At 47.5% G+C, this 26228-nt stretch overlaps 1 protein-coding gene across 2 annotated transcripts in view; it reads right to left on the bottom strand.

Annotated features, from left to right (window-relative positions):
• Window positions 1-26228, bottom strand: part of AKAP12 (A-kinase anchoring protein 12) — an 80846-nt gene that overhangs the window by 20158 nt on the left and 34460 nt on the right. The window contains exon 2 of one of the 2 annotated variants that reach the window (XM_037049782.1): window positions 15513-15627. In XM_037049782.1, the coding sequence (XP_036905677.1) occupies window positions 15513-15627 (115 nt within the window). Of the gene's footprint in view, window positions 1-299; window positions 520-15512; window positions 15628-26228 lie in introns of those variants that run through there. The other variant, XM_037049869.1, reaches the window with a different exon arrangement.

The following is a 26228-nucleotide window of genomic DNA, read 5'->3' as shown; positions in this document are numbered from 1 at the left end:
CGGGGAGGGCGGGGGGAGGGGGGGAGGGGACAGTCCCTAAAAAAATGCATTCCGGGTCCCTCCTAGGCACAGCAGGAAGATTCTTGCATTGACAAAATGAAAACCTTAGCTTTGTCTGGTCCTTGCTGAGCCACAGAGAGAACGCTCTTCTGATGAAAAGCCAGCACACTGCGAGAATTACACGCCCATCAGTGTGTCCCGCCACTGACCTCGAGGTCCCCACCCAAATGCAGTTTAGAAGGAAGGCAGTGTCTACTCCACCTGCCACTGCCTTGGGGGCACACAGACCTGGCTCTTACCTGTGATTGTGAGGATCCCCAGCATGGTTACCAGCTTCTCCAGGTGAGAGGCGCTGCGGGTCCTGCCTCTCCTCTGACGGTTGGCTGAAGCGGCCGGGGTCTTGCCCACCGGTGCTGCCTCGCCGTGCGGAGGAGGAACTAAGCGCCAAGCCACCCAGAGCAGGAGGGAGAACCCAAGGTGCCGGGGGAGCCGCAGCACAAAGTGGCTGAGGACGCCTTTCCCCGCTAATTATAAGATCCACCCTCCGCCCGCCCGCTGGAGCCTGGCCCCGCCCCCGCCGCCAGGGGGGGGGGGGGACTCCGAGTCACGTGTTTCACTTTAAAGGCGAGGAGCCCTCCCTGGAGCTGGTCTGCGAGTGGTCAGCCAGTCTCTGCCGAGAGACCCAGGGAGGGTTTAAGAGTTGCTGGGATGAATTAATGCACACGAATCAGCAGCATGTTTATCTAAACCATTACTTCACTCCTGGCACCGACTTAGTTCTGTATCTCAGCTTTTAATATTACTTCAAGAAAATAGCTCCACAGATTTTAAGTTCGACTGCCATTTTTAATAGTGTTCTGTATCCTTATGTTTGCTTAAAAGTTGATGAGGTGCAAAACGCCACTTCTTTTTAGCACCTGCGGTGTTTTATATTTTCCGCGGTCTGTCTGACACACTCATCTGTTTGCCGATCTGAGGGCCGGCACTCTCAGGTGTCCTGTTGCCTGGAACTTTTTGAGGAGGGCTGTTACCAGGCAAACTTTGTATCTTCAACATTTGATCACGGCAACTTGAAAAAGCCTAAACACTTGAACAGTAAGTCTATTTGGTTGTTTTGTTTTGTTTTGTTTAATGGTAAAAGCTACACTTTTCTATCAGACTGTGCCACATTCCAGCATACAGACAATACCACACCTCCAATATCCACGCATCCAGCACGAAATTAGTCAGATCCTATGTTAAACGTCCAGAAAATTTCAGACAGCCCTACATTCTTTTCCACTGAAACTTCAGATCTGTTCTATAGAAAGGCACAAGGTAGAAAGAGTCGGTGTATTCTCATGATTTGGGCACACTCTTTTTTTGTAGGTCAACCACTGATGAGGCTATAGGTCCGTTCAGGCGGCCTGGGCTTATTCCCCTCTTTTCATCCTTTTCCTATTATTCCATGCCTTGCCTTGACCCCATTAGCACAAGCTCTTCCTCTCACCAAACAAAAGTAAGGTTTTACTATTTCTCTTTCCTTCAGACCGTGAAGATCTTATTCATTACTTCTTGGGAAGCACAGAGGAGGGTGGGGGTTTGGAGAGGACCAGGGAGGTGGGGTGCCAGATTTATCAGAACGATCACTTAGCAAGTTATGTAATATCTGATCTCTGAGGTATGCACTTGAAGTTAATATAATAATGTGTGTCAACTGTAATTAAAAATAAAAATGGTTTAAAATAAAAAGGAAAAGCCGAATACTGCTGGCATGCAGGTTGGCATTGCACGGCACGTAAGTGCTCCTTCTTGCCACGAGGGGGCGCAAAGCACCATATTCAGTTGCCGATAAGCAATCGGACCTTACTACAAAAATCAGCTTCATCCTCTCCGAGAAATGCCCAGCCTAATCCTAAATCCATGAGGGAACAGAGAGTAATGCTCCCCATCCTGCTGCCTGGGAGCTGATTCCCAGAGTGAGCCATTTAGCGGCTTCCTAACCTTTTATCTTCCATAAAGAAGTCTTAACTTTAACGAATTGCTTCTCTTAAGGGTTTCTTGGTGAGAATTGCTGCTGGTGCTATAGTCCCTCCCCAGTCCACACGGCTGGGGCTCAGGGCAGCCTTGTATTCCTCTCCTACCAGCCAAAGCCCGCAGCCCCAGCCCCAGCCCCAGCCCCGCAGAGTCCTGGCTGTGCAGATAGATCATGGATGGAAGCTGACTCTGGAGGTTGTGCTCTGACCATTCACTGAGTGGTCTGCAGCTGTACCAAGCATGACAGGGTCAGCCCACACACTGTCCCCAGGTGGAGCCCACACCTTCCCCGGAGCTGTCCAAGAGTCCCTGCTACCTCCAGCATCTGAGGTCTCAGTTCTAAATTTCTCAACACCAGCTGCTGGGGACAGCACCTGGCTTCCATCTGTGGGTGGCATGAGTGCCACCTACGAAACACACATGATGACCTTATGCATGCGCCTGCTGATTATGACCTTGCGTGGCTGCACCAGCAGCTCCTTTCCACCCCCCAAGTGTAACTTCTAACATCAGGACAAGCAACAGCTCTTTCCCTGAGAGCTGGACAGGAAGAAACGTCACCAGTCACACAGCTTAGATAGGCCCAAAATGACACTCAGAAAGGTAACTACTGCTGTTCAGTCTTGCCACTTCAACTTCTCATTTATTTTTATGACACTAGTACAGACACATCTGATTTGATATCCTTAGAGAGGTCATATGTTGACTCACTTGGCAGACGGCTCTCCTTTGTTCTCCACCTTTAAGAGTAAGCAAGACAGAGTGTGCGGCACAGCTGCTCCCTAAGCCTCTGCGTGTCTGGATTTACAGAGGAAGGCATCCATCAGGATAAAGGCCAAGTAGAGGTGGCACCTAAGGTGAGCATACAATGCAGGCAACTTCCTTTTGCGATCGCTCCATTCCGTTTGCTCGTTTGTGTTACACCAAAACTTTTAGGGGATGACATCACCACCCAAAGCAAAAGTTATGGGAAAATGTTTACCAATAACATAAATAGAGAGATGACAGAATAAGTGTTTTTCCAAAACTTCACTGTTCATTCAACAAATATTTACCAATTTCTTGGTCCACGTTAATTAAGCTAAGCCCTCAGGGATACAACTGGACACCGTCCTTGGCCTCGGGGAGCTGTCTTGTGTGGCAGACACACCCAGAAATAGAAGCACACAGACCTCAAAACTTCTGAGCCAGCCTCCGAACAGATGGGGGCGGCGGGGGACCACCCTGCCTGGGGCCCAGAGGGAGCAGAATGGGCAAAGACAAGAAGAACATGACCTTGAGGGAGTTGTGTGTGAGTTTCTTACAGCTACAAGCTCAGAGTCTACTCAGGGAGACCAGGGGGGAGGAGTGGAGAGACACAGGTAATAACTGGAAATGTGATAAATATTACATGTGAGGCCAGATTATGAAGGGTTTTGAATGGCATCTTTAAAACTCTGTAATACATATGGTAACCCAAATAAAGAATGGGCGAAGGATCTGAGTAGACATTTTTCCAGAGTACCTATACAAATGACAAATGAGCATATAAAAAAGACGTCATTGGCCATTAGGAAAATGCAACTCAAAACCACCATGAGATACAACTTCACACCCACCAGGATGGGCAGGTTTCAGGCTCGATGTATTTTCAGGTCTCGGTCCCTATGCGACACACTCAGACAAATACCAGCTGACTGAATGTTATGGTCCAGTTGGACCGGGCATGTTTACATAGACACGGTTATTTAGACTCAAAATCCTCCAGACAAATAGTCTGAACACTAGTCCTCTGGGACTGTTGTGATACGACGGAAGAGCTAAAGCAGGACTTAAAAAGCACAGAAGGGTTTTTAAAAAGCAAGGGATAAATAAACACTTAAAAACACAATCCAAATGACAGAAGTATGTACAGTAAGTATCACTGCTCCCTTTATCAAGCCACATATATTTATATTCTTTGATTCTATGTCAATTCTATGTCTATGAAATACACCACGGCCTCAGCTGGTGTAGCTCAGTAGCTCAGTGTAGCCTGCAAACCAAAGGATCATCGGTTCGATTCCCAGTCAGGGCACATGCCTGGGTTGCAGGCCAGGTGCCCAGTAGGAGACACATGAGAAGCAACCACACACTGATGTTTCTCTCCCTTTCTTTCTCCCTCCCTTCCCTTCTCTCTAAAAATAAATAAACAAAATCTTAAAAAAAAAAAAAGAAATATGCCAAATGAGAGGTAGAGATTTATGTATGAGAATGTTTACTGCTTAGGACATATAATATTTAAGAACCTAAGTGTTCTGCCCTGAATGGTGTAGCTCAGAGGGTTGGGTGTCATCCCGCAAACCAAAAGGTTGCTGGTTTGATTCCCGGTCAGGGCGCATGCCTGGGTTGTGGGTCAGGTCCCCAGTTTGGGGGAGGGGGGGTGTGAGAGGCAGCCCATTGATGCTTCTCTTTCTCACATCGATGTCTCTCTCTTTTTCTCCTCCCCTTCCCCTCTCTGTACAAATAAATAAATAAATAAAACCCTAAGTGTCTCAATGGTAGGAAAATGGCATATTTAACTCTTCAGTGGATTATTTGACAAAACAACATGTTGGAAGCATTAATGACAAGGAAAATGCCTACACTGATCTATAAACCCATACCTCTCTGCTCAAGGTAAAAGCAGGATAAAATTATGCATTCCATATAATCCCAATTTTGCTTTTTAAAACTCATATATATGTAAGGCTAAGATAAAAAGAGCTGGGGGGGAGCCAACTGTAGTGGAGTCATGAACAATTTCTGTCTCAATATTTCCCTGCATTTTACAAATCTTCTCAATGACCTTTTGTTACTTCTACAGTGAGAATGAAACACACAGGACAGCTGGCCCTGGGTTGTCCAGGTGGCCCAGCACCGCAGGACCCCGAACCTTAGAGCCGTGCCTCCGATTTCTGTCAACAATGCAAGGCAGTCTAAACCATGATCTTAAACTCTCCAATGGTGGGCATAAATATTAGCAAGCTAAAGTCAGATTAAAGTCAAAGTGCCATCTTTGTAAAACTATGAAGTAAGATAAAACTTGCTCCACCACCTGATCTGGGCGGACATACCAACAGGAGTCAAGTCTATCCAGACTGCCCTGTGTGTAAGCCCTCTATTCGCCTTACCACTCCGAGCACCTGTCTCTGGGGCGGGCAAAGGAGGGTGCTGGAGTCTAAGAAGCTACTCCCCACGGCTGTGTGGCTGGGGCCAGTGTCTCCGGGCTCCAGCTGCTAAACACACCAGTTGTGCTAGTGTGATTCGGAGGTGCAAATAAAGGTTGACTCTAGCGCTGGTGAGTATATTGTGGAAGCAGAATAGATGTTGGCTATTTTGCTTATTTGAAACCTTGCTTTTTTTTTTTTTTTTTTAGTTTTTAAAGATCAAAGATAATGGAGCCAAGAAAAAATAGGATACTTCAAGAAAGAATAATTAGAATAACAACCAAAAATCAGTTCTTAGAAATTAAAAATATAGTAACAAGATGAAATCTAGCCTTGAGGACATTTTCCCAAAACATAGAGCCAAATACAGAGACATAAAATATAGGGGGGAAAAGTTTTAATTAGGACCATGCTAGAAAGTCTAGAATCTGAATAACGGTCATTCCGAAAAGAGAACAAAGGAAGGAAGAAATATCGTGCCTGAAGTGACGCGCACGTGTCGGTGGACTGAGCGTGGCCAGGAGAGCCCAGCACGCTGAGTAAATGGGCTCACACGGGATTCATCATCACAGGATCATCAGAAGACCGAGGACAGAAGGGGCCATCTGCGCCACCCCGCAGACTGACACTCGGAACAGCACTGGAGTCCAGCATAATGCACGGAGCAAGAGGACACTGACCGCACCCCGTGTTGGGCCACTGAGTGGAAATTACCACCAGTGGGGGGACGTGTGGGGCCGAGCACAAGGGAAACACTGCGCTGTTGGACGAGGTTCACTCAGTGGGTTGCGACGGTGCGGCCCCAGAGCTGCAGGCCAGTCTCGGGGCCTCGGCTGCAGGCTGGCTGCGTAGGTGTCGGCCCGGCTCTGCTGCGACCTCTCCGCTGGAGGCGGAGACTCGGCCTCTGCGGTTCTCAGCGAACAATCAGTTGGAAAGTGGGAATTCTCTCTTCTTCTTTCTAGCTGCTGTAGTGGCTAAGGCTGTGAGCTTATGGTCACGGTGAGGGAAGCCCGGAAACGGTGCGTGAGGTTTCCAGCATCGGGAATACACCAGAGCCCGAGCAGGCGTGGCTTGGCTGGCTGGAGCGCCAACCTGCAGAGCAAAAGGCTGTGCCTCCGATTCCCAGTCGGGCACGTACCCAGGCTGCGGGTTTGATTTCCATTTGGGGCATGAACAAGAAGGAAAACTGGCGTTTTTCTCTCACATTGATGTTTCCTCCCCCTGCCCTCAACCTCTCTTACTTCCCCTGTCTCTGAAAGCAATGAAAAAATGTCCTGGGGTGAGGATTTTAAAAAAGGGAAGAAATATATAACAACATACACTGATATTTTCCTTCATCCTTTTTGACTTTGGCTTGTTTACCAACATCCTTGATAAGGGATCTCTTTTATATATTCCCCATCAATATGCTTAGTACCTCCTCTAACCACCAATCCTTTTGCTACATAGTAGTTACTTGGTGTGAAGCAAACGAAGTTGTTCTCACCCTTTATAGAGTGAGAGGGAGAAACTATTTTTAAGAAGCAGGAATGTTGAAAATGAAACGCAGTTATGCTTGGCAAGCTTCCATCATGAGCATTCACATTTGAAATATATATGTAAGCCCCGACATTTTTCTTTTAATGTGAGACAGCTTATTTTCTCTGGAGATGTTTTGCCTAGAGAAGAAAAGATGAAAGGAAAGACGTGATAAATGTTTTCAAATATTTAGAGGGCTGCCGTGTGGAAAAAGGAGGTGAGTCTGTGCTGGGCAGCTTCAGAAGGCGGCCCTGGAACGGAGCTGGGGGTCAGGGGGGTGGGGGGGGGCTCCCCGAGCCTGCCCGTGTTTGAGCAGAAGAGCCTCCCTCGAGGTGGCAGAGCCTGGCGCGGCAGCCAGCTTCACAGCGCCCTTACGCGGCGGCTCCCTGCTCCCAAACCTAACTTTTCAGCTGGTCCTACGTGAAGGCAGCTGTTGGGGGCCGAACTGTGTCCCCTGCAAATTCCTATGTTGAATTCCCTAACCCCAGCCCCCCAGAATCTAACTGTATTTGGAAAGAGGGCTTTTAAAGAGGTAATACGGCTGCGGGGGGGGGGGGGGGGGACACACGGAATCCAATCTGCCTGGTGTTCTTAAAAAGGGTTAGTTATTAGGATACACAGACACCGCGGATGTGTAAGCATGATGGGAAGACCACGTGGAAAAGGCCATCACTGGCAAGCCAAAGAGAAAGACCTCGGGATCTTGGACTTCCCAGCCTCCAGATTGTGAGAAGATAAATTTCTGTTGTTTCTGCTCTCCATTCTGTGATGTTTTCTTCTGGAAGCCCTAGCGAACTGGTACAGCGGGATAACCGCCTTGGGTTTGGTGCCAGTCTAAGTGCTGCCAGTTCAGCGTAAAGACGCGTTAAAGCAACCAGTTCATCCGATTAATTAAATCAAGCGCGTACGTACGATTAATTAAGTCGAGCGCGTACGTGCCCGCTTTCTAAGCTCGCACGCTTTCCACCAAAACAACTAATGCGTGCGCCACAAACACTGGAGGTGGGAGATGTCGGCACGGCGCTGACACCTGAACTAAAAAGTAGTTTGAAAAAATTCCAAGGATGGTGCTCAGGAGTGAGATGCCATGGATACGCTAAAAAGCTGTGAAATTTCAGCCCCGAGGATGTGTCTCCTGGAAGTTCGCTAGGTGTCTGTTCACATGACGTAGGGACGCTGGGCTTGAGCACACCGTGTGGAACCAGGCAGGGGTGTCCAGCCCTCTGGCATCTCCAGGCCACAGTGGAAGAAGAAGAGATGTCTCGGGGCCACACGTTCAATACATTGCGACACATAATCACCAGAAAACCTCATAGCATTTTAAGTACATTTACGGTTTTGTGTGGGGCTGCATTCACAGCCATCCTGGGCCGCAGGTGGGACACCCCTGATAGGGGTGCTATGTTAGGTGAAACGGGGGGTGAGTCGGTCTTTGAGAAAATACCTAAATCGTTTCATTAAATAAACTAAATGGCTAAATAATTTCAGGTTTCAGGTTTCCATTCGTGGCTTAGTCACATTAGAGAACCATTCCTCATGGACCACCCCATTCTCTCCAAGGGAAAGGGTCTGACTCTCGGTGTGTTACCTGGGCAAGCCCACCTATGCTCCTCCTCAAATGGACCAGAGCACTGACCCTACTTGTGGGGACCTCAAGTAGCCCCCCAACTACTGCCACTTATAGTCGTTGCAGTGATTTCAGACTGACTGACAGTCTTTAGAGCAAGCAGATACAGCCTTTAACAATATCTTTTACCCATCCTGGGTCATAACCAACCCCAATTACATCATTCCCATATTCTCTCATATAGAGGGAAAGATACGTTACCTGTAGACACATTTATGAAGCTACTTATCTTTCTTTCATACCTAAATGATTACATATGGAGACATTCTTCAATACATTTCCCCCCCTTTGAACTTTCTGTTCATTAAAACTTCAAATCTAGAAGTTGGCTTTTAAGATCAGGCTAAAAAGAAAAAGCAGGAAAGTGTCTTTACAAAAAGGCATAATGAAATTACCAGGTAGATTCCCGCCTGCCCCAGGTCACTTGGGCGACTACAACAGCTAATCCATCACTCGGTTTCTAATGCCTATAGTACCAGCAATGCTGATGCTGCTCGGCCATAGAATCTCACAGATGGATGAGGATGCTCACGTTACAGATAGAAACTGATGCTCCATGAGATAAGGGGGTGTATTCAAATCAAGGTCACACCGTGGACTGAAGTGATTCACAAAAGCAAGGGGTGGTGAATAAAGATCTTACCCCTTCTTCTTCTCCTCGCCCCCATTTTTTAAGTTAGAAGGAAAAAATAAAGGTTCATTACTTGGATACAGTTCAGAGAAAAAAAGAATTCTCTATACAGTTTGGCTGTTAATTACTCAAAAACAAAAAAAAAAGAAGGAGAAAAATCTGTGTTTCTTTAGAGATGAAAGCACTAGAGTGTTTTACCGGAAATTTGTCGATTACATCAGTCATTTCGGAGAGGCACACAAAAAATATGGCTGCTGAGCTGGGGAATGGATAAAAATTAGCTCCCAGAAGCTGGACACCAGCATGCTTTTGCCTAAGTTCAAGGCCTTTTTTTAAAAAGATTTTACTTATTTATTTTTAGAGAGGGGGGAAGGGGAGGAGAAAGAGAGGGACAGAAATATCGATGTGTGGTTGCCTCTCTGTGCGCCCCCTGCTGGGGACCTGTCAGGGCCTGGTTTGTGAGTGTTCTCCCTAGTTTTCAAAGTATTACAAAACAGGATACAGCTTGAAAAAATGTCATGTGATAATATTATACTCAAAACACCAAAGTGGGGAAAAACAAAAATCCCTTTCCTTCTCTGCTGAGCACCTACATTTGATAGCATTTCAGGACTAGCAGTCTTAATTTAATCACAAGCAGGTCAGGGTCTCATTTCATGCTTCCAAGTAACACCTGGGCAACTGCTAGTGAGCAGCTGTGAGTCCAGCATGGCGTCCCGAAAAGCATCCCGCTCTGCTCGCGCTGCTGCCACAGAAAAAAGCCTTGGGTGAGCCTATAAAGCTGGATATTTAGCCACGCAGGAAGTAAATTAATAAAAATGAAAAGCTAACTATGAAGGAAATAAATGGTTAGAAAGTGAAACGCTAACAGATCTTCTTCTGCCACAGAAGTAACTCAAAACTGTGTCTTACTTACTCAAATATTTGTGGAGCACTTACAATGTGCCAGACGCTGTTACAGACCAGGGGGTTCAGGACTGAACCATCTAGACCCCTCCCCCTGTCCCTGCCGGAGGTGGGGGGCAGGTAAGAGACAGACAGGGAATTGCAGCTGCTGACACTCGATGTGGAGAGAAATAAGGCAGAATGGAATGTAGCAATGTGGGCAACAGGCCTGTCTTCATGAAAACACTAACGAGGTGCCAATTATGTCCCAAATTGAAAGAGAAAGGGGACTGAGTCATAAACACGCTTCTTTCCGGTAGAGAAAGCAGCCTCTCAGACAAAAACAAGTATTTGGCGGCAGGGGGGCCGGACCGGGGCGGTCATGTTTGACTACAGACCTGGAGCAGCCTTTAGGGTGCTCCCTATTCAGAAAGTTCTTAAATGATCAAAAAGCGGAGAAAAGCTACCTGTAACTCCAGAACGGATTTTCTGAAAGGTAACAAGATCGGCAGGGAGGGCTGCGATCCCCTGGCAGTAACCTCACGGCCCTTCCACGGCCCACAGAGCCCACGATGCCCCAGGAGCCGGCAGGCTCAAACAGAAAATGTACTAGAAGCAGAGATTGGGTTATGGAGGTAGCGCCATTCGAAAAGTGAAATTCGCCATCATGTTACAAGTTAAGCTCCTAGATCATTGAGCAATGAATCCTCCATTTGTTACTGGGTCTGGGGGGAATATCCAGAGAGAAAAAAAGTGGAATCCTGTGAAATACAAGAAATATATCCTCAGAAGACCTTCTGCTTTAAGCAACACCATTTGGGGTTTTCTTTGTTTTTGTCTTTCTCAGGGTGGAGGCCTGCCCCAGGGGCCAGAGCAGATATACAATAGTGGTCCCCCCTCACATCACCCGAACAGCCTGGTCACCATCCTCAGACTAGTGTAACAAAGCCTGTTCATCAGGTGAGCTGGCCCCTACTGTGAGAACAGTGCCCCCCCCACCCCGCACCCCGCCAAGGGCAAATGCTATTGGCAGAGTTCCCCGTTGCTGGTGGAAATGTCCTCACTCTGGGTATGCAACCCGTACAAAGCATATGTCAACAAAAACGTCAACACAAATCTCGGAACCAAGACGACCACCGCTGTTTATTTGCTCACACAAATACCTACAAAAGTTTTAAATCTAGAAGTTGGACCCAGACCAAGAGATAATGTTTTCAAACCCTTTTTAAGGCATTTAATTCATGGAAAACAGTATAAGCCAAAGACTATAGGACAAATGACAATTTGGGTTGATTTTTTTTTAATCTCTTCAGCAGAAGCAGATTTTCCACAAAACAAATAGCACTTCATGCAGCCCCTATGAACTCTGGGAGTAACAAGCTGGGACAGAACTTTCTAGTCTGGAAAGGGCTGCATTTCTATATAAGTAGTTTTGATAAATGATAAATCACCTAAAAAGAATTCAGGAGGGACTAAATCTCCCAGCCGAAAGTAACTTGTTGTGAATTCTTTTTCAACTTAGTTAAGTATTTCTTATTGTATACACCTAAAAGATGGCCCCTGGAATTAAATAATCTTCAAGCCCCCTCCAAAACATCTGTCTCTGACCCTGTTACACAGTTCAGAAAACATTTAGCAGGCGGTTCCTTTTTTCTATCATTTAAAGAACACTTACAAGGAAACAGGATCCCATTTTCATGATAGGAAGAGGACTGGTTCTGAATTACCAGTATTTCTAGTCTCAGAAAGACAGCGAGCAAGTCAAGGTGTTACTGTAGGTAGTTAGCTAATTATTAATAAGAAAGAGAGCAAAGGGAATTAGACGTTGAGCTGAATAAACTGGGGAGCAGGAGCCTGTTTGCTTCACCAGGAAGCTGCAGCCTCACACCCCAGGGCATCACAGCATTGCTCCACTAGGGATTAACACACCCCCCTCTCACCCTCCAGGACCAGACTGTTGGGAGGCACGGGAGGAGGTGCTTGACTGAAGAGGCCTGTCAGTCTACCTAGGGGGTGGGGACCTATCAAAAGCCTGCAAAAGCTTGGGAAGTGTATTGGTGCTTTTGAAAAAGCACCTGATCTGTCCCAAATCCAAGCTAATACAATCCCAGAGGAACAGAGAGGCATGCTCTCTGTCTCTCTCATTCTCCCCACCCCTCCACCCCCCTACCCCTGCCAACCTGGTAATGCACTTGCCCCAGGCATCTGCACGTTCTCGTTCACCCAGGAGCACGTGACCATGTGGGTCAAGCAGCTACCACGGCTCGCAGAAGATGGTGTGGCCTCCAAAATACTAAAAGCCTTAATATAAAACAGAAACTCTGGACAATGGCTTTTGTTCTGGCCTTGCTGGGGACACAGGCAGACTTTTTCCACGGTGGGGCAGGCACAGATGGGACACTGGAAACCCAGGGCAGCCTTCTTCCCAAATAAACCATTTCGCCCCACCACTGTCTCCCACGCGTGGGTCCTTGGGATGATTTCCTTGCGATCCGGTGGAAGAGCCTAATTCCCACCAACAACAAAGGGGCGAAAATATAGCCACATCTATGGCTTTGTCTAAATGCTGTCTGTCACCTCAGATCAAACACGCTCTGGCGGGGGTGCCCCTGCGTGGATCCGCGTGTGGCAGGACCAACCCCACTGCTGGCCAGCCCCCCGGGGGGCCACGGTAAGTCACATCTGTGCTTCCAGAAGTGGATGGTGGTAGAAACCAAGGTCCCCCACATTCTCAATTAAGTGTTACATAACAAATGATGTCTTTGTTTACAGGTAGAACGGGTCTCTGTAATTATTTTTATGACATAATCATAATATCGAACCACAGGCTATCACTGATGTCAAGAGAAAAAAACACTAAAAATATTGTTTAATGCTTTAACGTAAAGACCCTGTCTGTATTTAACTTACCAGGCAGACAAAACGGGGAGAGAAACAACAAAGCAGGTGCATCGAGCTGCCGCAGAGACCCACTCACCCAAAGGAATGTCAGTCCTGCCCGGAACAGTAAAAGCTTGTCCCAAAGGCAGGGTCTCCAGAAACGCCCCTGGCGGTGGCCTCTGCAGCCCTGGGCGTGTGTGTGAGGGGGGCAGGGGCCGGTTCTTCCCAAGACAACAAGACCTTTCCAGGATCTTTTAAAGAACAAAGTATAAAGGTGACCCCTCTTCTTGCAAGAGGCATTTGCTATTTGCTCAGAAGGCCAAGGCCAGGGTCAGAAGCCTTGGCTGGGTTTAGGGAGAAAAATGGAATAATCATAGGGTGGGGACAGATCACTTTCTCTAACAACAGTGCTGACCCACATGGCAGAAATGTGAATGAAATCATAACCAGACTAAAGGAAAATAGCCAGCAGGCCTCCAGCAGACATGTCACGGACGGAAAAAATGGCACGAAACTGCAGGCATCTACCCTGGTCTCCCTTCTCTCATCAACCCTCACCAACAGCGTCGGATAAGAAGCCTGACTCCACGCCACCTTGGTGGCAGATTTCAGTGTTCCCACGTGGCCTACTCAGTACTTTCTGAACACCACGCTGCTTTCAGGGCCCTACCACCCAGCTGTCCCGGGGTTTCCATTCCACCCTTTGCTGAGTCCATGACTCCCACAGATGAGTCTGTGGACATGCCCCACACAGTAACAGCACCGGGGTGATGAGCTCACCCTCGGCAGTGGGCCGCTTCTCTCGGAATCCCAAGAATGTGATCAGCCTACCTCCTAGGGTTGCTGTCACTTTTTAGGGCCATGATGCACAAAAGGCACAGTTCCAAGACCCTAATAGAAACTTGTGAAGTGTTGGCCGTTATTATTCTCCTCATTTTGGCAGTATCCCTTGCCTCCATAAATTTAAAACCAACCTCGCCTCAGCCCCGAGATTTTACCTGACCCTCTGACCTCAAATGATTGTTCCACCTGAACCTGGAGCACCTCTCGCCTCTTGCAAAAGTCATTAGATCGTCCCCACATCTTAACCTTATTTTTATGGGATGTATCCTTCCACAGATGGGCTTCCTGACCCCCCGATGACAAGCACCCAGCACCCTGGGCTTGGCCACGGGAGACTCCAAAACTGCTGTGGCTTGATTTGATTCCAAAGTTAACACAAGAAGGACAAAGTGTGGGGCTTGGGAGTTTGAGTTGGGCCATTGCAATTGTATCTACGGAAATGACGTGAAACCCTCACACTAGGTTATGCGAAGCCTCCTCCTGTGGGACGGTACGTACTTCTGACGTCACAGTGCACCCATGCTGCCATATAAAGATCGGTACTGAAGGGCTTCCCAGCAAGTCTCCCAGCAGGCCACGCTGGCACGAGGATTATTCTGAGCGAAAGGCCATCGAAACCCAGCAGAGTCAGGAAAAAGTCTTTACCCCCACCCTCAACTGTGCCCCAGCTTTCCACAAAATTTACCGTGGAAAGGGGCCTGTACCAATAAGACAGCCATTAGCAGAGACTACTTTTGACCTAAGAAACTTACCTACACAACGGAGTGGAGCAACCTTCCCCCCAAACATCTCCTCTGCCTCCCTGGGACCAGCTTTCTTCCACTCTGGAAAGACCCCCACCCTTTCCTTAGCTCAGGAGCTTGGATAAGCTGCAATGACCAGCTGCCTTCTGTGTCTCCTGTCTTTATGCCCCACCCCTGTATGTCAGTAATTAAATGTATTTTCTCCTGTTAATCCATCATATCATTTCGTTGGACCAGCCAAAGAACCTAGAGGGAAAGAAAGGAAAAACTCCCACCCTTACAGCTTGAAGCAGTTTTATGGGGACGTTGGTTCCGCAGGTTGGAAGAACCTCATCGAACCCCAGCAACGGCCAGTCTCCTTTCAGAGGCCCTTCCCATTCAGTTGTCTTGGTCACATGACACACAAGGGTCAATTTACTGTGTGCCGAATCACCAGTTTATGCATCTCCAATAGTGGCTGTTAAATTATGCCTTCATTTAGGATGAAACAGAATGACGAAAATAGAGCTCTAGGATGGAGGAAGGCCCTTCACATGAGACCTAGTGGTCAAGGCGCCTGATTCTGCGCCTCAGGTGTGGTTCTCACCACACTCCGCACGGGCTGAAATGGAGCCACTGGCGGTGTGCTGAAAGGTGCACTTTCCAGTGACCACTCCTCTAGGACTTCAAGGCTCACGAGCTACAAACGCACAGGACATCACAGTGGCAAGAGGCGTGCACCTCGAAACGCACATCACCAGGAAGACCTACGCATGTGTCAGAGGGCCATTCTTTAGGGTGAGGGGTACCGACTCTAAAAGCAATTACAACCCCAGCGTTTCCAAGAAGGATTCACATTAGACACCAGACAAGTAGTTGGGACAAGGCAACAGTGGGGGGGGGGGGGGGGGGGGGGACAAAAACCAAAAAACAACATCAGGTTGCAGATAAGGACGTCTAAGAAAGGAAACATGACCTCATTTCCTGTCCCCAAGGACTGGTATAACTTCCTAAGCTAAGCGCAGGGCCTACACAAATGGTCAGATAAATGCTTCCTTTTGTAACCAATTCACTGGGTTTGTTGTCAACATCACCCACCCCAGGGAGGATGACAGTACATACTTTCGGCCCAGACCTGTGTTTATGCTTCAACTCAGATTCCCCGCAGATGTTGTTTGCCCTCGGGCCCCTGGTCTGGCCCTCAGCCTAGAAAGGCCGCTTACCCTCTGCGACAATGACTTCTGCCTCCTGGCCGTGCAGGGCTCCCTCCTGGGGGCCGAGCTCTCCTGGCTCAGCTAAGCCGTTGACGGTGGACAGCTGACCATTCTTCTGGAGGAGCTATGGGGGAGACAAAAGTCAGTGTGAGTCTTCACAGCCAAGTTAGAGATACTATAACTTCAAGAAAAATAGATCATTCAGAGGAGAAATACACAGAAACAGAGGGTCCGTTATTCCCCCGAGTGACCAGCTACCTCACAGAAGGTGCCAGGAGCGTCTGTCAAGCAGACAAGGCTCCGCATCCACGTGACTGTGCACACCACCCATCCGCTCACCCGAACGCCACTCAGGACTCACACACCCCACCGTGCCAGGCTTGGCTGAGACATGACAAAGAAGGAACGTGTCCCCTCTGGCCCTCACCCCATGGAGCATACAAACTGCCATGGAAGCCAGACTTCTCTAAGTATCTTTCACCTTAAAATAAAGTTTCCTTGTGATTAGAGGTTACACATATTTGACTAGAATATGCGTAAGTGACAATGTGCCCTTCTCAAGGTACAGAGCAGACAGTTAAATAGTCAGAAAGGAGGCATACACAGAACAAGGGACAATAAAGAGCAGGCCCTGACCTAGGCTGGGGTGTTGAGGTGGGGGGGGGGCGCTTCTCAGGAAGGAAGAGGTAACGCTGAGATCTAAGTCCACGGGCAAGGGGAGTGTGAGACAACAGCAAAGGGTGCAGAGAAGACGGGCAGGTTGAAAGGCCTCTTGGTTTGAAGGCCAGTCTATCCAGAGCAAACGAGAAAGGAGTAATAAATGCATGTCTTTACGGTCATTGTTTTTCCTTTAAAAAGTATTACTAAAATAGTCATTAGCAATCTCCCCTATAGGATAGCGTGTGCAATCCAGGTCATCAGTTGCAAAAACTGTAGACATATAGACATGCCCTCAGGTCATCTTTTAAATCCTGAGAATATGGGTAAAAAGTTTTAAGCCAAATAAAAATAGCATATGACTTCGGCCAAGATGGAGGTGTAGGTGGAAACACTGTGCTTTCTCCCACAACCAAGTTTGAATACAACAAAGGTTCAGTAAACAAAGACACAGCCAAAGAAGGAAAACTGAACTACACGGAAGTCTGACAACAATGAACTGTTCAACCGGGACTGGTAAGAGGGGCAGAGCCAGCAGCGGGGCAGGGTCGGGCAGGAAGGATCCCCCGACCCAGGCGACCCAGGCAACCCAGGTGACCCAGGCACGCAGGCAGCGCGGACCCAGTGAGGGTGCGGGGCAGGCTGAGCACGGTCACACATTCACGCGCAGATAAACCAGCAAAGGTGTGAGCAGTGAGACAGACCGCACGGCCCCAGTGGCGGGAGGAGGCAGAGGGGACTGCCATTGCTTTCCTTTGACCCCCGCCCCCACATACAGCATCACAACCCAGGGACTGAATTGCCCCACCCTGGTGAACACCTAGGGCTCCGCTCCTCATACATAACAGGCACGAATAATCCAAAATATGTCTCAAGAAGAACTCAAAGCCCCAGAGCCCATAACTCTAAGCGACCAAGAGATTGCCAGCCTCTCAGATGCACAGTTCATCAGGTTGCTCACAGAACTGGTTGATTATACTCACAAATTAGAGGAACATATGAAGGTTAAACTGATTGAAATGAAGGGAAATGCACAGGAAACCAATAGCGATGGAAAGGAAACTGGGACTCAAATCAATGGAGTGGGCCAGAAGGAAAAACAAAACATCCAACCAGAAAAGAATGAAGAAATGAGAATTCAAAAAAATGAGGAGAGGCTTAGAAACCTCCAGGACATCTTTAAACGTTCCAACATTTATAATCCGAATTATAGGGGTACCAGAAGGGAAAAAGAAACAGCCACAAGTGGAAAACTTATTTGAACAAATAATAATAAAGGAGAACTTCCCTAATCTAGCAAAGGAAATAGACTTCCAGGAAATCCAGGAAGCTCAGAGAGTCCCAAAGAAGTTGGACCCAAGAAGGAACACACCAAGGCACATCATAATTACATTAGCCAAGACTAAAATGAAGGAGAGAATCCTAGAAGCAGCAAGAGATGAGGGGACAGTCACCTACAAAGGAGTTCCCATCAGACTGTCAGCAGATTTCTCAAAAGAGACCTTACAGGCAAGAAGGGGCTGGAAAGAAGTATTCCAAGTCATGAAATCCAAAGACCTACAGCCAAGATTGCTTTATCCAGCAAAAGTTTTCATTTAGAATGAAAGGAAAGATAAAGTGCTTCTCAGATAAGGTCAAATTCAAGGAGTTCATCATCACCAAGCCCTTATTATATGAAATGTTAAAGGGACTTATCTAAGAAAAAGAAGATAAAAATATGAACAGTGAAAGGACAGCAAACTCACAGTTATCAACAACCACACCTAAAACGAAAGCAAAGCAAGAGGACAGCTAGATCAGGAGCAGAACCATAGAAATGAAGAACACATGGAGGGTTAGCAACAGGGGAGTGGGAGGAGGAGAAGGGGGAGTAAGGTACAGAAAATAGCATAGATGGTAGGTAGAAAATAGAGAGGGAGGGAGGGCAAGAATAGTGGGGGAAATATAGAATCTAAAGAATTTGAGACACGTGGTCATAAACCTCTGGGGGAGGGGGTGTGCAGGGTGGAGGGGAATGAAGGGGGGAAAAGAACAACAACTGTAATGGTATAATCAATAAAATAAATAAAAATAAAAATTACAAAAAATAGCACAATAACTTGGAGGGACCTAAAGAGTTCAACAGCGTTTTTTAGTTCATATGCTTTTCTCATCTGTCTTAACGCCTACACGGCAGGTGCCGTTGTTCCCATCTCACTGATGAGCCTCCTGAGGCGCAAAGTCACAACAGAGCAGCTGGTTGGCTGGACAGGTCCTGTGGCGCAGGGACGGTGCTGACTGCGGCCTGAAGGCTGGGACTCACCACGGACAAGTCCCAGGGCTTTTCCACAACATGACGAGTGGCTGAAGGAGTTGTGACTATGTGCAATGATAAAATGCCTCAAGGAGTACTCCACAGTGCCCAGTCCTGCTACTCCAAAGAAATCTCCAAGCTTAACACTCCATTTGGCAGCGTCCCATGGTGCCGACAGGCCAGCGGAGCATGCCGGCCAAATCGCTGACTTCCATCAGAGCCTGGAAGGGCCAGCGGGTTCAAGACAGTCAGTCCATCCAGAAGGCCGAAACTGTGCTAAATTGGTTTCACCTGGCGGTTTCCTGCACCCAGCAAAGCTGCCCTTCAAAGGCCTGAGCTGCTCCTGAAATGATACCCCCTCATTGTAATGCTCACACTGCCCACGGAATGGTCGGCTTCCGTGGGCCTGGGCTGAGTCCATTACTAGACAGAATGCTCAGATCATGTTTCCACTTAAAGTCTTCTCTTACCAAACTATGCAAGATGGGACTTTTACATGAAACCCAACGACAAAAGCAAAGGGCTGGGGCATGGAGGGGGGGGGCGGGGGTTGTCACGGGCACAGGTTAGACTTGTATTTGATTAACAACATGAAGAGCTACGGGAGGAAAGCAAGAAACATATCATCACAGGCTACCCAGCAACCCAATGAATCTTAAACCTAAAAACTGGTGACACGCAGACCATAATATGGCAACTAAACAGGAAACGTGCAGTAAACGGTGGCCCTGGTTTAGGAACCTGAGCTCTGAAGTTGGACAGAGTTTGCAGCTCTACAGAGTTTCCATGATTCTTGAAAGATTTCTCATAATTGTTCGTGAATTATCAAACCCGAGGTATCTTTAGCGGGAGTCATATTGAGTGCCTTTAAACGTGAAGGATCTCACAGGACACAGGTACAAACTTCCTTGTCCATTTAGAAACGATAGATGTATATGATGAAGTACATTAGACGATGTAAATAAAAGGAGTTTTAAAAACTGAGCTCACCTGCTGGCTCTCCTTATATCTGAAGTGTGCTAAGTAAATTCTGGATTAATCACTCCCAGCAGCCACAGCGCAACGGTCTCTCCTTCAGGAAGGCATCTGATGAAGTGACTTTGGTGACAGGCAATTTATGGCCATGACAGTGTTGAAATTGAGTTTAGACACGATCTCAGGCTACGCATAAGCTTGGGTCTGGCAAGTATGCCCAGGCTGCGACCCCACGGGTGATGTCTCGAGTGAACACTCAGAGTCTACAGCACATCAACTCCCACACGAAAATGAGTCCTCAATTCTGGCCACACGCAGACATTTTTACCATTCTGTGTTTTCCCTAGAGATGGTTTTCATGAGCCTCATCTGTTCTTAAGGATGGATTATGAACTTTTTTCCAGGCCATAAATAGGGGCGTTTCTTTTCCTTCTCTCTCATCCCAACCACCTAAATAATTCATATTATTGCTAAGAGTTCCCATGCCTCTCAGAGTTATCAATACATGAAGGTCACCCCAAATCACAAGAAACCTAACCCACATTCCTTAACATTTGAGGTCCTTTCTGTGTCTATAGATGCACATTCTTCAAAAAAAAATGAGGAATACATGCTTTTTTATAACCTGTTTCATACACCGTCGATGCCTGTCTTTGGGTTTTTTTCTTTTTCTTTCTCTTTTTCATTTCTTCATCAATAATCAATAAAACACATCTGGCTGGTTGTCAGCCATTCGCTCAAAAGTTACGTTTTTGAGATGGGAACTCGACTTGAAAGACTGCTCCTCACACTTACGCGCAGCAAGCACCAGGAAACCTGTTTTCCCACTGGATTTGTGCTTCAAAAAGGGTAACGCCTCCTCTGAGCAAATCAAAACCCTCCGTGTTTCCAAGCTTCCATCCTTCGAGTAGGTCAGCCAGAGTTTATTCCCGTAGTGTATTACCACATTACCACTAAAAAAATGCTGAAAAAAGATCTCAAAAGCTTGCAGCATTTTCCTCTCATTCCTGTAAGAACAAGAACGGAGAATCTCAGAAACGGTCGCCAGGGCATTGCAGAAAAACGACCACATTGGTCCCGCTTCCTCCAGCACAGCGTCAGAAGGGGAGCGTTGAGTTCCTGCGTGAAGGAGCAAAACAGAGGCGCTCCTGACAGCTGTCGGGGTGCTGGGGAAGCGGGGGTTGGGGGGAGCCCACTAAGGCCGCCCTGCTCACCACAGCAGTGCTCATAGTCTCTGGATGAGAACACAGGGACCCACGGTCCAGGGGCAGTCGAGGCTCTGAGCACACAATTTGCCCCGACTCCAGCGGCAGACCCCACGGCGCAGAACCATTTAGTGGCCGTAGCAACCAGAACCTTGTGAATATGACAAGGAGACACACACACACACACAATGAGAATAAAACAGAATATCTGAAAGGAATTTTACATCCATGACCAGATTTGTAAAGAAAACTCTTCAATGTGTTTTCCTCCTTTGAATAGAAAGTGTTTTGAAAGTAAACCTCTAAAAAAGCCAAACATTAATCAGAGTCTAAATCAGTAAACAACATCTTTGGAGAAGAATTTTGAGTGTGCACACCCATTGGCTCCACTGCCCATTCTAATAGGTGTGGCTTTACACGCGCGTGCAAGTACTGGTACAAAGATGTGTGGCACGCGACAATTCCTAACGGCAACAACCGTAAGTGACCCCCAGTAGAGGAAAAGAATGACATTATGAGACATCCGCATAACAGCCCCGAGAGGAAGAAGGTAAATTTGGACACACTGCTGTCCCCAACTGAAGTGGAAAAAAAGCACGTTGCTGAGAATGTTTGAATCCTTTATGATGCCTTTAAAATAAAACCAAAACAACTAACAAGGAGGGAGGGAGGGAGGAGGAGAGTGCTTGCTCCAATGTTTACAGAAGCGTTAAAAAAAGTCAGGAATCACATATCCCAAATCTTTAACAATGGCTACCTCTGTGGAATTACTCTTTGGTTGCATCCTTTGGAGGGGGTTTGGGGAAGGGACATGGTGTTCTTTCTATTCACTTTATCATTATAAAGGTAAAAAATACATCGAACCCTAAAGCCCATGAACTCTTACACTGTAAGCATGCCTAAGACCCTGACTTTTCAGGGTTCGTAAATCTTATGACACCTGGAGGGACCAGAGAATACCATGCTATACGAAATCAGTCAGAAAAAGTGAACAATCATAGGCTTTCACTGATGCGTGGGATAGAAAACTGAAAGTAACAAACGAATAAACAAGAAAACGATAAAAAACTCACAGACACAGACTGCTGCACTGTGGTTCCCAGGAGGAAGTGGGTGGGGGCAGTAAAGCGTAAAGGGGTCAAATATGTGGTGACAGCAGGTGATCTGACTTGGGTGGTGGGCACCACATACAGATCATGTATCACAGACATGGGCCCTTTCCACGGACACAGACACCAATGTGGTGAAGCCTGGCGGGGGCGGGGGGGTGGATGGGGCTTGGGGGCTAGATGCAGCGGGACAAAGGAGGGGAAATGGGGGGCATCTGTAATAAGTGTCAACAATAAAAAAGTACACTGGAAACTTCTATAATCTTATTAACCAATGTCCTATCAATAAATTTAATAAAAAATAAATGTACACTCGAAACCTATCATCATATTAACCCATGTTGCCCCAATAAACTTAATTTATAAAAAGGAAAAACATCAATCTTTTCAGGTCCTCTAAGCCAAAGGACCGCACTGCCCTCAGGGAGCTTTAACTCCAGTTCCAGTTCTCTCCAAATGTGGTGAGCACTTCAACGTCCTTGGCCAAGCCATTCATCAAAGCCACCGACCAAGACCCAGCCGGGAATACCACCACTCAGAGGCTCCCGGTACATCAACACATGCACTGTGTCCTCATTTCACAGACATGTTTATGCACCGCTGCTCGTTTAATCCGCCCCCTTGGCGGGGCTACTGTCGCCACCGCTGCCACGGAAGCAGAGCACCCTGACCTGAGCTCCGCACCCCGAGTGGCAGCGCCGGGGAGCAGAGCTGGGACTCCAACCGGGGAGCTGAGCTGCCCAGTGTGGTTTGAAGGCTCTGCCTCCGGGCTGAGCACCTAGGAGGGGAGTCACTAACTTAGGAAACACCCAGCCTGGCACCGGCTATAAGGATGGAAGCTTCTGTCGCCATGACAATGCCCACCATCCTAGCTGATGGGCGATGCTAACAAGTCTTCCCTCTAACTTGGCTGTTATTTACAGAATACCAACTGAACTGCTCCAAGAGGTGTTGGGAAATTAACTGAAAGAGTTGTTGTAGAAGTCACCATTACATTTCAAACGAATCATTTCTGAGCAGAAATCGCTGTAATTTCCCAATCTAAACAGGGCATAAAGCTTCAGGGCAGAGAACTAGGTACAGGAGAGGACATGCTTTAGTTAATTAAATGAAACCGATCTGATTCCTACAGATACGGTCACTTCAAAAACAACAACAACAACAACAAAAAACTCAAAAGGAAAGAAAAGATAAACAAAAACTAACTTCAAATGCAAAACAATCCTAAGTACCCCAAACTGGGGGGATGGCTATAGCCTAGCTTGTAGGCATTGAAAGTGAGCCCTACAAAGCATACCTAATGGTGTGGAGATGTATTTTATGCCATCATATGAAATGTAAAAAGCAAACGAAACACATGCACACAGAATGCTCACATATACCTACGAGAACATACTGTAAAACGGCAACTATAGGATCAAACTGCTACCATCACAACATACCAGATCATCACTGGGAAGGGGACTGAGACTATGCAATAATAGCCTTTACTTTCCTACTTTTCTGTGTTGTGTTGTTTCCCTAACTGACATGACTGCTTTTACGACTGGGTGGGGGGGGGGAGTTTTTCCTCCACAAGTTATTTCATTTGAGTTTGTTTATTCCTAGTGTGGGCAGGAAACAGTGAGGAAAGGGAAGCATTTTAATTTTAACTTCTCCCAGTCCCCTGAATTTTCAGGGGAAAACAGAACTGCTTTGAGACAGAAACTGAATGGTAAACTCGTATTTCAGGAGCTTCTTTTATGTAAACCAAGTCCTATTCACTCAACCCTGGGGGGCATGGGCTCAGCAGACAAGCAGAGTGGGCCCTGGGTACTCAGGCTTCAAACCCGGTATTTTATCGTCATCCCCCAGGTCACAGGCTGGTCACTCCAGGCCAGCAAACGGGAGGTTACAGACTGTGCTCCTGTTTGTGTTGAGGGCTGGGAAGGGGCAGCATTGGACCTGAGACAGGGGTCCAACGTCAGTAGAGCTCTGTTCAGGGGACGCAGGTCTCACTGTCTCCATCACAGGCACTCAGAGCTGCGGGTCAAGACGCAGTCAAGTGGCCCGGACCTTGGAGCAGACTGTCACAGCAAGAGGAACCTGTGGCTGGAGGGGCATGGCCTTTTCTGTCTAGTGTTCCGGATTGGTTTGACCCTCAGGTAGCAAAAGTAAGTTATGCTGCGGTGGGAATGGAACCGTAACAACACCCCACCCCTCTCCCCTGACACACCCGCACACGGCCGCACAGCCCCTGGTGGTGGTGAGCCCACCCAGCAATGTCACCTGAAAAGTTCACCGTCTTACAGCTAAGGATTTCTTTTACACAAGTCAAAATCCCACCTCTGGATCACGCTGTCCAGACAGCAAACATCCAGGCAATGGGAAGAATATTTCCTCCCCCCTCTTATTTAAACACATGCACACAGCCCTGGCTGGTGTGGCTCAGTGGATTGAGCAAGGGCCTGTGAAGCAAAGGGTCACCGGTTCGATTCCCAGTCTAGGGCGCATGCCTGGGTTGCAGGCCAGGTCCCCCAGTGGGGAACACATGAGAGGCAACCACACATTGGTGTTTCTCTCCCACTCTTTCTCCCTCCCTTCCCCTCTCTCTAAAAATAAATAAATAAAATGTTTTAAACACACGCACACAGAAAATGGTCCAATGGATGTTCAGATTTCTAGGTAGAGGCAGCAGCTAAGAGGGAGGCTCCATGTGGGAAGTGACCCCCCCCCACCAGTGGTCCACACAACAGGCGCTGCAGCCTGTCCGAGGCCTTCCGCCCTGTGAGCGAGCCTGACCGAGCCCTGGAGTCCCTCTGTGCCCCTCCCACACGGCCACGCTCGCCCACGGCACACCCTGCCTGAGATGCAGAGGGAAACATCAGCGTTGAAATCGTTTACAGACATTCTCGAAGATTCTAAAAATTGCTGCGAACTCTGTGACGTGTGATATAACAACATGGTTACATCATTTTAGGGCGCCCTCTAGTCTTGGAGATCTGTAACGATGGCTCTACCAATGACATATCTTGTGTTCCCAAATACTCAAAATCTGAAAATTAAAATTAGACCAAGTAAGACTGGCAAAATGCTGATTACAGTTGAAGCTGGGTACATGGGGTTTATTATACTATTCTCTACTTTTGCATATGGTTTGACCTTTTTCAGAATCAAAAGAAAAAATAGGTTTTCTTTAGAGAAGCTCCTTGCAGTTTAACTTTGGGGTGCAGTCAATAAAATCTGTGGAGTCAAGAGAACTTCAAAACTGTCAGCAGAATTTTTAACGGTTTCATGTTTTAAACAGAAAATGGTTCACCCCTTGGTAATGATCTAATTTCTAATTAGCTTAAGACATACAGTAAGCGGTGCTGTGGCAATCCTTATATAGCAAGGAAGATACATTTATATTCCATGAATTTTAAAAAAGATGAAAGGCAAGCCACAAAAGAAAAATATGAGGAGACCTTTTAACTTGCAAGCTTTTCACAAAGACAGAATATGAGCTGCACATCAGGTTTCAGAGGCACTGTCTGCACGTTGAGCCAAAAGCTCTCTCAGACCACAGGAAACCGAGAAGAGTGCGCAGCCCAGGGCGGGGGTGATGCTGGTGACCTGTGAACACCAGTCCTTATCCCTGAGAAGCTGGCCCACAGAGATCTCCCTCTGACCCCGATTTGCCTCCGGAAGCAGATGACAGACCCCCCTGGAAGTGTGGCAAAGCTTTCCCCTCTTCCCTACTCATGCCCCGAAGCCTCGGATCTTTAAATAAAACCTCTGCTTGTTTTACATTTCACGCTACTTCTTTCCACTCAGATATAATGCAAACTATAACCAGCGAACAAAAATACCCTGACTGGTGACCTTGCTTCCGACACGACTGCGTGAGTTCGAAGGGCCCGGGAAGGGGGCAGGCGCCCCATCCCCACCACGCAGACACGCTGTGCTTCCCGGCCCACACAACGAGGACACTCGGTCCAGCTGCCCAGCCCCTCCAAGCGCCACCACTTCACCCCGCAGGCCTTCACTTCGGAGACGTGACACGGAGCCACGGTGCTGTGCAGCCAGGCCGCGGCCCCCAACCCGCTGCCAGGACTGAAAACCACTCACCAAAAAGCAACCCTCAACCAAATACTGGCTTAGAACCGCTTCTGTTGTGCTCCATTAATTTAATTAAATCCTAGTGGAACAAATTCTAATGTTCAGCATACAAAAATTAATCTTATTTTCCCTTTGAAATGGCAACACTCACTATATGAGGGAAGTTTCTGGAAGGGTCTCTGCACAGTTCAAGAGCATGTGTGTCCTTAGAAGCCGCTCGGTGCAGGGCGGCTATGCACCAGATAGCCTCTGGCCACTGTGTACGAAACCGTGGATGCTCGTAGCTTTCAGTGGAATTCATGAAAAACTGAGACTCGTTATTCCAGACATGAGAGAAAGAACGAGAGCTAAGAGAGCCACTAAAATCACTAGCTCGCTTTTAGTGTGCAATATTAATTTTCAACTC

The sequence above is a fragment of the Sturnira hondurensis genome, unplaced genomic scaffold (genome assembly GCF_014824575.4).
Source record: "Sturnira hondurensis isolate 20B ecotype Veracruz unplaced genomic scaffold, ASM1482457v3 Scaffold0000167, whole genome shotgun sequence".
In the NCBI taxonomy this organism is placed as follows: domain Eukaryota; kingdom Metazoa; phylum Chordata; class Mammalia; order Chiroptera; family Phyllostomidae; genus Sturnira; species Sturnira hondurensis.
Note: the sequence above shows the minus strand (reverse complement) of the source record. Positions and strands in the feature narration are given on the sequence as shown.